This window comes from Vipera ursinii (genome assembly GCF_947247035.1).
Source record: "Vipera ursinii genome assembly, chromosome: 1".
Classification (NCBI taxonomy): Eukaryota; Metazoa; Chordata; class Lepidosauria; order Squamata; family Viperidae; genus Vipera; species Vipera ursinii.
The window spans coordinates 93,944,103-93,956,522 of NC_139512.1; the positions used below are offsets into that span (position 1 = coordinate 93,944,103).

At 37.0% G+C, this 12,420-nt stretch overlaps 1 protein-coding gene across 3 annotated transcripts in view; it reads right to left on the reverse strand.

Moving 5' to 3' along the window:
* Positions 1-3,018: 3,018 nt before the first annotated feature.
* WT1 (WT1 transcription factor) overlaps positions 3,019-12,420 on the reverse strand; it is a gene marked incomplete at both ends in the record, with an annotated part of 50,298 nt that continues 40,896 nt past the window's right edge. For 2 of the 3 annotated variants that reach the window (XM_083379923.1, XM_083379921.1), the window contains 3 exons: positions 3,019-3,140; positions 6,221-6,313; positions 9,527-9,616. In XM_083379923.1, coding sequence (XP_083236049.1) covers positions 3,019-3,140; positions 6,221-6,313; positions 9,527-9,616 — 305 coding nt within the window. The remainder of the gene's footprint in view (positions 3,141-6,220; positions 6,314-9,526; positions 9,617-12,420) is intronic. The other variant, XM_083379922.1, reaches the window with a different exon arrangement.

Here is a 12,420-nt window from a genome sequence, read left to right on the forward strand (position 1 = left end):
ACTTCACTTTAGTGCTTTTTGTCTTATATCTGAATACAGAAAAATTGAATGTTGTCATCATATCTTTTAAGAAAAAAAATATACAGGTTAAATGTAAGATAAAAAAAATTAAAGCCATATGCCCAAGCATATCATAGCTGCTTGGTAAAATCCAATGGTTTGGCTGCAAATATATTTTCTCCTCATTTTTATACTTTACTACCTGTAACAAGAATATTCATGTCATAAAATTACTATGTAAAACATTTATCATATATGTATCAAGATAAATAAGTAGGTTAGAATATTGGCCAAAGTTGTTTGGGATAATGGAAGTTATAGCTTCCCAGCTATTGAATAAACATCTAATAGGCAGGTTTGCATTGCATGTTCTCCATAAAAATGACTAGGAGATCTTGATATATGCATTCTTTCTAAATCAAACTATAATTAAGAAATGTTACTAGGATAAACACACAGTTATGTTCATTTTTCATGTGATAGCATGGCTTCACTAGAAGAATTTTGTAATGAAAATATATTTCTGATTAACAATATAGAGCACACACCCAGTTTTGTGAGGATTGTGGAATGAGGCTATGATTTTAAAAGGAATAAACTGAAATGCTTACCCTGGCATTCCTACATTACGTTTGTACTGAAAGTGGTGAAATCTGTTCCAAAATAGCAGAAATAATTCATCGAAGGCAAATGAAACCAGTACAAGTGTGGCTTTTGGGTCTATTTTCTTAAAGCAGTCCTACCAGTGCCTGGAGAGGAAAAAGTGAAGTTCTACAACATAATATGAAATGTGATACTGTTGTCAGTACAATTCCCCAAGGAGAAGGATAGATTGTGGTCAAGACCTAAACAGGTTAACTAGTGGTCACTCTGATTGTTCTTTATATACAAAAAAGTCAACACTATTGAAGAAATTTGAAACCTAATATGCCATGAAATAAGACATCTGTTGGACTATTATTTGTTTCTCTTTAAATGGGCTTTATTTGAAAGCTCAGTGAACAACACAGGTACAGTCTTTGTGGTATCCATAGTTATCAGGAATTTCTGATTCCAAATCTCACGTTTATTTGCTTTTTAAATTATTTAAAAGCAAATACATTACTTGATATATATATATTTATAGATAGAGATATATACACCATTTCATTCAATTAATAGTCAATAATAAACCTCAGATCCTGAAATAAAATATTTCCTTACATTGGGCATTTTTAAATTTTATTTTGGGGTTTCTTGCACATATAATTGTAAATGAGGTTCAAGTCACTTAAGAGCTATCTGTTTAAGCTTAAGAGCCATGTGTTAATGGAAAATCTGGACCAGTCTCTTAAGTTCAATTTTAATTTTGTACAACGCGCTAGCCATATAACCAGCATGGCTGCATGGTAAAGAAATCCTAAATTTCTATAATTACATATGACCGTATGTTGTGCAAGGACCTATTCTCAATGTGAAATAAATTTAGACCAGCTTCACAATATAAAAAAAATATACAATTTTTCTACATGACAGCTATTGATAAAAAATCAGTTACCTTCGGTGCAAGAATCTCATTTTTAGTACAAAAAAATATTGAATCATTTTGTATTACCAAATTTGGAAAGGACATCCTGTTACGGTCACAGAATGATAGTACTAGGCTACAGAATGTTTCACAGCACTTTCCAGTAGATTAACTCAGTTGTCTGTCCAATTGAGTTCAGTGGTGCTTATTTTCAGGCTAGGACTGCATTGTCAACTTACTGAAAGGATTTCACATACAATGTCACTTTCTTCTTTTCTTATCAGGGCAAAAAAAGGAATGATAGATTGGATATCTAAATGCAAATGGGATGGGATAAGATTAAAAAACAGACTTGGGGATGATTCCCTACTTAACTGATACTAATGATGTCAGTATTATCTGTTGCTCTTCCATAAGCAGGTTGTAGAAAAAATCTCTTTCAGCTCCTAGGTTTTCCAAAAATAAAATAAACTACAAATTCATCATTGTTTCATTATCAGTCTTTACATCATATAGATGACAGATCATGTTTACTGAATATACATAGGATCATAGTGGCAATTGGTCAGGAGTAATGCATAATCAGGATTTGCACACCGTATGACTATGTGTACTAGGCTGTCCCTGTATGATAGGGAACCCTTCAAAGGCAAAATCCCCAATTACACAGAGAAAGAATACACATATATAGTATAAGCTTATCATCTCTATGCAGATAAATAACTGTGTATAGATCAAAAATGTTAACAGCATGCACAATCTGACTTATACACACACAAACCACATGCACACATGCACACACAGAAGCATACACACAAAAATATTCAATGGAGTTTGAAAGGCCTTGCATGATAGGCAATTCTCCCTATATATTCCCTACCTTCAATGTAGAGATATGTGGGAACATCACAAAATAATTGTGAAATGCAACATTTCAATGCACAGTGGCAGATGCATTTTCCCTCACCTCTCAAATGTGTTGCTTATATCTATATAAAAAATATTACATCCATGGTTTGAGAGGTGCCAGTGAGGATTTGGATTAGTTCATGGCAAAAATTCTCCAAAGAGAATAAAATTGTCCTGCCTTGGGTAATGCAAAGGTTATTAATCTGACTATGTATTGTACAAGACTGCAGCATTTTGGAAACCTTGTTATTCACAATAAGGATATAATGTACATGAATTGACGTTTACATATACCATTCATTATGTATGAGTATGACTGAGCACTGTGACAAATTTCAAGTAAAAAATAAGTACAAAAATCTTCTGAAGGAAAGAACAAATATACATAAGCTAGAGTCTATAGCAAAATTTGAAGTGTAACCTAGTCAACAAAGTTATATAATAATGTTACAAATTTAAACCATTCGAGGTTTGGAATGGAAAATTCCAAAGTCCAAGCTGAAGGCATCTTAAGATTTCCTTACGAGCAAAGAGATGATAGCTGAAAATGTTTGCAACAGTTCATAGAATTCCATCTGGGTTGTGCAAAAAGCATGAAACACCTAAAGGGTAAGTTGAAGTTTAGTCATGTTCCTGTTGTGCATATTATGATGACGGACCAATTCATCAGAACGAGCAAATTTCTTTTGACAGCTGGGCCACCGACAGCTGAAAGGTTTTTCACCTGTTAACAAAATGTACAGTTATACATTATCATCATAATCCTAATATATACTATTGCCTTATCCCCTCCTAGAACTCTGGTTAAACTGCAATTGCACTTAGACTTATATAATGCTGCATAGAGCTTTAGAGCACTCTCAGTCTAAGTGGTTTACAAATATCAGCATATTGTCCCCAGTAACCTGGGCCCTCATTTTGCAAGGATGGAAAGCTGAGTCAACCTTGAGCTGGTCAGGATCAAACTTCTGGCTGTGGGCAGAATTAGCCTGTAATACTGCATTCTAACCAAGGCTGTACCACCAAGGCTCATACTATATTATAAATATTATATTTATATTATATTCTCCCTGTTTGACAGAGAATAGTTGCTTAAAGGAAAAATGGCCAGCTTTACATTACATTTTATGGTACTAACTACCATAGCCTCTTGAAAGTTTGCAATAATAATATAAAAACAACATTCATAATAAAAATATTAAAAGTACAATTAAAATATTTTAAACCATCATTAATTTAAATTAATGCCTGTGTCTTAAATGCATATTTATGCACGTGTGTCTTAAATGTACATTTAATAACAGGGATTCAATTCCCTGTTTAATCCCTCAATTGAATCATGGTCCAGAGTTCCAGGTGGTTAAAAAAAAGTCTCAGTCCTAAATTTGTACCAAACAAGCACAGCATCTGTGTAGATAACCTTCCCCCTCTGACCCCAATGAGTTTTGGCAGGGTAAGGGGGAAATTAGCTAAAGCCATAAAATGCAACCCTGGACATTGCTTCCTCCTAGGAGGTGGAGACAGTCAAAGCCAGAAGCCCTCTGTCTTTCACATTGGAAGGCAGCATTTCTATTCCATAAATCAGATGGAGAAACAACAAAAGAGAATGAAAACTCTGGAGGACAATACTGCCAGAAAGTAACTTTGCTGATTGGGCCCTGTAACAGCTGTCCTTCATTGTGATATCCATAGGCTTCTCTTTTCTTCTCCTTATTTAGCTTTAAACCTACCCCAAAGAGTTCAGTTTGTACCAAGTTTGCATCATGGAACAGCATGCATGTCCTGAAGACATTGCCACTCAGGTGTTATTTTTCCAAATGACTGCTCTCAAAATAAATAGCAGCTAAGGACAGAGAGTCAGGTTGGTGTAGTGCAAGGGTAGGCAACCTCGGCTCTTTTATGACTCATGGACTTCAACTCCCAGAATTCCTGAGTCACTCAGGAATTCTGGGAGTTGAAGTCCATGAGTCATAAGAGAGCCGAGGTTGCCTACCCCTGGTGTAGTGGTTAAAGCATCAGGTAAAAACCAGGAGACTAGGAGTTCTAATCCCATTTTAGGCATGAAGCCAGCCGGGTGACCTTGAGCTAGTCACTTTCTCTCACACTGGAAAAGAGACAAGGACAAACCACTTCTGAAATCTTGCCAAGAAAATTGCAAGGACTTGTCCAGACAGTCACCAGGAGTCAATACTGCCTTCATTCCTCCCCACCCCCCAAAAAAGACTGACAGATGTTATTTTTAATGGCAAAGCAGTCCAGAGAAAAAGTAGCTATGTTCTCAGTCTAGATCACCACTATCTCACCATTTCCTGTATCTGTTTTATTGAGGAAAAAAGGGTTTGGGTTTTGTTTGGGTTTTTTTAAAGTATTGAAATGGAATTTAACACTTTTTATTTGTTCTCAAGGAGACAATTTAGGAAATATTATGAAATGGAAACTTCAATCTAAATTGTTAAATATTTTTGTAAATGGTCCACTGAAAAAAATATCAAGTGAGTAAATTCCGATTAATATATTCTCCAACTTCAGTTATCTTTATTTTAGAACCTTAAGATTAATGATAACTGTGAAGAATACAATACATGCATTACTAGTTTTCCACTAGTTTACCTTGCTACATTGGACTATAAACGGTGAACTAGAGTTGGTGTGTATAAGTTCTAAAAAGTCTTGCTGTTGGGATATTAATCATTTAGAGTCTTTCTCCTGACCATTTCAAAATGTTGCCTGCCCATTCTAGAGAGGGCACAAAGGGATCCTACCATAAAAATAGTTGTCCCCTTAGCTAACCCCATTCTGCCTCTTTAGTATCTGCTTGAAGTCACTGCTGCATGTTCTAATTTGTGACTGTTCAATAAATACAGGCAATGTCTTTCATTGGCTTTATTGATATTTCCTTGCAGTATGTCCCAAATAGGGCATAGAGAGATCCACTAAATAGGTGTGCACGATTTCAGAACTGTGCCTTCTCTAGGCTAGCTTGCCTCTCCTCTAACATTTCTTTGGGCATCTCCAGAATACAATAATGTGAAAAGGTGAAAGACACAAAAGCAGAAATAAACCTCAAAAAGGAGGGCTGACCTTGTTATAACAACATATAGACAGATAGAGCACAATGAGTGAAATTGACTAGGTCCTAGAGAACTGCCTCTCTTATTTCAAGGAGGTGGAGATTCAGATAGCAGATTAAACACACATATGTCCCTTCTTCCTCAGATTAAATAATAGTTTCTTCTTCTCAACTTTGCTGAGAGCAGGGAAGATAATGATTATGAAATAAATTTATATTTTTAGCTTCTGTGTTCTGAGTAATTTCAGGGCTGCACAAGTGGTGTTCAGGGCCCCTGTGGTCAGGTTGTTCTCCTCTGGGACTGAACCTAAGATTTGAGTCAGTTTGTCCTATTTAGAATGTTGGCTAGAAGTTGCAGCCTCAAATTAAGTTGAGTTAAAAAGACAGATTAACCCAACTTAAACTCTTGTCACCTGAACTTAATTCTTCTGCCAAAAGATGATAGTCATGACTCTTGATTTTTCTCTAAGCCAGATGTGTCCAACCTTGGCAAATTAAAGACTTGTGGACGTCAACTCCCAGAATTCCCATGAATGGCTGTGGAATTCTAGGATTTGAAGTCCACAAGACTTAAAGTTGCCAAAGTTAAGTACCCCAGCCCTAAGCATTATTTTCTCTGTAATAGCTAAGATATATCAATATCACATACACCCAGAATAATTTCCAAGAAATATCATAATTTAACTTTCAATAAAATAAATAAGAATATATAAATGGGAAAAAAGTATACGCACTTGTTTTACCTGTATGAGTCCTGGTGTGAGTCTTCAGATGATCAGATCTGGAGAACTTTCTCTGACAGGTTTTACACTGGAAAGGTTTCACACCTAAATACATAAAATAAATCTATTCTTGTATTCTAGTACCTTTACAGGAGTATAAGAGTATCCATTCTTCTGAATTTCAGAAACATAGACTTTTACTTTTATTTGACAATTGCCATTTCCTCCCCTAAGTACAAACCTTCACGGCTCAGTCTCATTAATCAAGCAACTCAACTATCTGACCTTATTCAGCCTCCTTGTCCTTAACTTCATTTAGTGCTTTTACCATGCCTTTGTTTCTGGCAAAAAAAGGAAGCATTAATTCACTTTGGAGTGAAAACTTGAAAAATTAGAAATAAGAAACATCATGTGATTAGGGTTGTTGTTTCTACAAGCAATACTGTCCTTTAATAATGTGTGCTTTTTTCCTTTTCAGTTCAGTACATCATTCTTCACATATCCAAGTACTTTTTAAAAACGTTATTCATGATGTGATATTTTTTTAAAAAAAAGAAATCTGAGTTTATTTTCTGTACTTAGAAGATTCTTTAAAAAATTAACTGTGAACACAATATCAATCACAATATTCCACTTACCTCTCTTCTAAGCTTACTTACGATTACCCATAAAGGAGCTCCAAGTCTCTGCTAGTATGCTATTTTATTTAGTTATTTGAATTAAGATATTTTAAAATATGAGCAGCCATATAACTACGATGAAATTAATAAATACATCATACAGTATTACTAATCTGTAGATGTCTATACAAGCATGTCATTGCATAGAATTATTTTCTCATTAATTCTTAAGATACCAGTTTTGTTTTGTTTTAAAGTACTAAGGCTGAAGTCTTATATTTACTTGCCTAAACGTGAACTTAATGAATTTTATTTCTGTTTGTACAATTAGATATTTATCCAGTGCTGTGATTTTTGTTGAAAATATATACAACTTTCAAAATATTTATTTGAAACATGCTCTCAGTCCTGTAAGGTAGACCAGACCAAGAATCTGATACTATTTATCCTATTTTTATTAGAGTGACTATAGTATCAGAATCAGGTTAATTCTAAATATGCTTCCTCTCCTTCCTTTTTATCTTCTTGAGAATTAGAGAAGTGATGGTCCTTATTCATACGTTCTTTGCATGGGCTTAAGCTACATTTATCTGTTTGTTGCTTTGATAATGGATCTTCCCTCTCTCCCTCAAGGTCACTCTCTATACCCTCTACACATGCACAAGAGCTTTTACTATTATTATTATTACACTGCAGTGCAAAGTAAGCTGTGGTGGGACTGCAAGGAACTGATGGAACATTTGTATTTCTCCTGTAAGATGGTGGCACCAGAATAGGACTTTTTGCAAGGGCTCAGTGAAGTTTGACGGCTTCTCTGCAGATTCCAAACTTATAGGAAATTGGAGGGATTATGGTGTATGGTGTAGAGCAGGGGTCTCCAACCTTGGCAACTTTAGGACGTGTGGACTTCAACTCCCAGAATTCTGGGAGTTGAAGTCCACATGTCCTAAAGTTGCCAAGGTTGGAGACCCCTTGTGTAGAGTGACAGGACTGGGATGTGCTCAGCACTATTTTCTTTTGGAAAGAGAAATTTATTGAAATTGAGATACAAATGTGCTTGCATGCTTTAGGAACTCTGGGAGCCTTCTTACCCCCAAGTGCTTTGACTTGACATGCTGGCAATGGGGAAAAATTTGCGATACGTAACGTGGCATCACGAGTTTGACATGCATGCACTAAAGAATTCTTTTAAGGAATAATATCAGAAATGAAGATTGGCTGGCTTTTATTATGCTTTTGCTTCCACTCTGTTGTTGCTTTTGCTGCCACCTCAGGAAGCCCAGTGATTCAATGTAAAACTGCAATGCCACCTCAGGAAGCCCCAGCTGCCCCAACCCCAGCCACTTTCACTGCCCTGCACTCACTCTGAGACCCCTCTTTCCTGAACTCTGCCATCTGAGCTGACCGTCTTCTTGCTCCCACTTATGATGAGTTATGCCAGGGCTGGTCCTTCATGAGGCAACTGCTAGCCATATGAGGCTGTCTTCCTCAGGTCTGAAGAGGCAACCACTGTGTGAGGCCTGGTGAAGAAAACTTCAGGTGGCCAGTGGTTGCTTTGCAAAGGACCAGGCTGGGTATGCTTTGGGCAGTAGCAGCTGCAGCAAGAAGACTACAAAAGACAGCTAGGGTGGCAGGGGCCATAGAGAGCAGAGGGCCAAAAGGGCAAACATAAGGAAAAGATAAGTGGCTGGGGAAAAGTTGAGTGTAGACTGCCAAACATCCAAATTTTATTCACATGACCATGGGACATTGTAACAATTGTAATATCCAGGACTGGTTGTAAGTCCCTTCGTTCAGCACTGCCATAACTTTGAATGGTTGCTAAAGCAATAGTCGTAAGTCGAGGATCATCAGTATCATTTATAAAAAAAATGTATTAAATCTCTTAAGGTTTGTTAAGTAGCTGCTATTTCAACTATCAAGGAGTATATTCAGTATACCTCCACACATTATTTATCAAGCATAGGGAAAAAATTACTTTCCAGTGTCTCAGGCCAAAGGGTTAGTTTATAGCAGACATGTCAAACACAAGGCCCGGGGGCCGGATCCGGCCCGCAAAGTGGTTTCATGCGGCCCGCGAAGCCATCCTGGAAACAGTGAGGGAACGGCCCCCACTGCCTTGGCCCTGGCCCAGAGACCCTCCTTCTGCCAGAGCCCCTCAGATCTGCCCCACTCCTGCCCAGGCCCCCATAGGCCCCCTTGATGTGAACAATGTAGAGCTGGCCATGCCCACCCAGTAGGCCATACGCACTCTAGCCATGCCCACCCAGTAGCCCACACCCACCCAGGCCATACACACCCGGCCCCCTGAGGGCAACTGCAATGCTGATGCGGCCCTCAATGAAATTGAGTTTGGCACCCCTGGTTTATAGGATCACCTATGCTCAGCAGATATGGTTAGAAATAATCAAATTATACAACATCTAACTACATCTAAGGCACAAATCCCTTCCCAAAATACAGTCTAACTGATCTGTATTAACATTGCTATATTTTCAAGGGGCATATAAATAATCACCACCTAAGTTCAATACTGCTTCTTTGTAGTATATTTCTGAACTTATACAAACACATAAAAGGTCATAGTCCCAGCCTTTAGTGCTCTTAAAAGCAAAAAATTACAACTTCATTTCACAGACTCTTGATAAGGGAAACTGCAAATTGCAACAAATGTCAAAAGCTCAGATATACAACAAACCTGTATGTCGCCTTTGATGCCTTTTGAGTTGATCTGAACGAGAGAATCTTCGTTCACAGTCCTTAAAGTCACACTGATATGGCTTTTCTCCTTAGAAAAAACATGTTTATTTGAAGGAAGTAAATAACGTTGTCGACATTAAATAAAACTCCAGTCAACATAACTAGAACAAAACTCACATACTGTATAATACAGAGATAGTACAAATGATTATCTTTAGAGAAAAGATAATATAAATGTTTATTATTTTTTTAAAAAAAAATCAATCTCCACTTTCTAACTTAAAAATAAATGGTTGGAATTGTGTAAACAATTTATTGTGCCAAGGCCTGGGTCTGCAAATGTGTGAAGAGAAGATGGTGTTAGTAACTGTGGAGGGGTTTTTTTTGGCTGCTATTTATTGTAATCTTATGCAGTTGTGATATCTTACAACTTCTTACATAACAGCTTGCCAATTGTATTTATCTTTTTCACGAGGCAGGCAGTGGGGACTTGCTACATCTCATCTCCAAAGGAATTTGGCATGCCTTTTCTGCTATAGCCCCTGCCCTCTAGAACCGCATTATGTTATTAGTCCCATCTCTGTTAGCTTTCCAGAAGACCATTGAAACATTTTTTTCCAGCCCTGGGGATCCCAGAAGCAGCCTACAAGGTGGCTGTATGAAACTACATAGAAAATTGAGCTTAGCTTAGCTGATCCAAAAATCTGAAGTAGCAACAGAAAGATTTTACCAAATGTGTTCTTCACATTCAAGCTATAATTCTGGAAGTGCTAGCAGACTCTGAAAATTTAGCATCCCTACCAAGTTCTCCCACGTTCTTGGTTTTTACAGGTTTATTTTATGTGTCCTTTTTATATGTTTTATGTTTATTTTATTTAGTTTTTACTGATTTTCAATTGCTATGGAGCTTTTCTGTTACACTGTGTGGTGCCATGAGTCACATTTTTGTGAGATGGTGGGCTATAGAAATATGCTAAATAAATGCATGAATTATGTTAACTTTTTTAACTTCTTATTGTTCACTATCCAAAGCCACTGAGTGATTAAAATGAGTGATTAAAGATGAGTGATTAAAAAATAAATAAAATATTTATAAGAGGCAGAATAGCTTATGCAAGCAGCACTTAAAATCTGTGAATTTGCAACTAAAGAATTCCAGCACTTGAATACTTATATTAGAGCAATGAACACTTGTCACAAAGAACCAGTCCTAAAAAAATAGGGAAATGTTCAGCAAGTGAGTTGAACATTGTTTACAAAAAGAAACCATGAAAATCTTGTTTCATTGCTTTGTGGTTATACTGTAATAAAGAAACACCTTTTTACAGACACTTATTAGTTAAGCCAAAGGACTGCATTTTAATGTAAATTTCTGAGGAAACAACAGATTGTTCAGCCCTATTTATGACTTCTTCTGAGGATATACATTCTAAACACTAATTGAGTAAAGTCACATAATAAGTGCCCAGCTAACAACTAAGTTATGAAAGTTATGAGGCGTCCCCAGCCTGATCACCTGATCTTTTAATCCTTAGCACGTATCAACACATGGAAAATTGAGCTTCACAGTGAATTCCTCCATTAGCTTAGCTCATCCAAATCTGAAGCAGCATTAAGTCCCAGCGACAAAAAGTTTTAATAAAATGTGTTTTTTTGCATTCAGGATCTAATTCTGGAAGTGCTAGCAACATCTGAAAATTTGACATCCCTAGCAAATTATCTCAATATAGAACCCAAGCAGGGTGATGAGCATTAGGTTCATGGTTTAGCACGTTTTCAAGAGTTACAGGCAGGGGTGGGATTCAAATTTGTGAACAACCAGTTCTCTGTGTGGATGCCACTTCTGGAAGTCCATTCTGGGCCTGGGCAACAAAAGATTAGCTACCAGTTCTGCCGAAGTGGTGCAAACTGGCCTTGGTGGAGCAGTGGGCTAATGCCTCCTGAAGCAACACCAGCTGCCTGCAATTAGTGCAGGTTCCCATCCCACCAGGCTCAAGGTTGACTCAGCCTTCCATCCTTCCGAGGTAGGTAAAATGAGGACCCAGATTGTTGGGGGCAATAAGCTGACTTTGTAATAATGCCGCTGGGGTGTGTGTGTGTGAAAGCCCTAATAAGCAGGCATATACATAGAATGAAGGCTACTGCTAAGCTTGTAAGCCGCCCTGAGTCTTCGGAGAAGGGCGGGATATAAATGGAATTTTTTTAAAAAAAGAATCCCACCACTGGTTACATGTTTTGGTATTTTTGCTCATCAGTAGTTAGTAGTAGTCTGTGGTCTCAGCAGATGGTGAACCTAGTCAACCAGCCAACCTTGGCTAATCTTAAAAGCTAAGCAGGGTCAGCCTTAGTTAGACTTAGATGAGGAAAATGCCTGTGAATTCCAGGATTGCTGGATAGACTGGACAGTTGAGAACACCCTGGAAGAAAGCAATGGCAAACACTTTCCATAATACTGCCAAGAAAACTATATTAATGTAGTTAGGGCTAACTTAGGCATTTATACTTTTAACCTATTTCCCCATCTTTGATAACCAGAAACAATTGTATTATAATCCCATCATCTTTGTTGTGGGTCATACTGAGAGACAATCCATTGTATGAACCAAGTTTTAATTAAAATTGTAGTTACAATATATCTGGAGAAAACCAAGTGGGAGAATCTGACCTCTTAGCAACAAATCAGCTCTGTAGTAAAGTCAACAAAAAAATTCCAATCGTAAAAAATGAGTTGAATGGGTTCAAATTTTTGTTTTGTATAAAGGAAATCAGAGAGTTATGATTGTTTAACTTGCATACATTTTTCTATTTCCTTGAATAGTTGTTATGACTTTTTAAAAAAACCCTTCCATTAATATAAATCTTGTTAGTTAATGAAATTATTATTTTCACCAT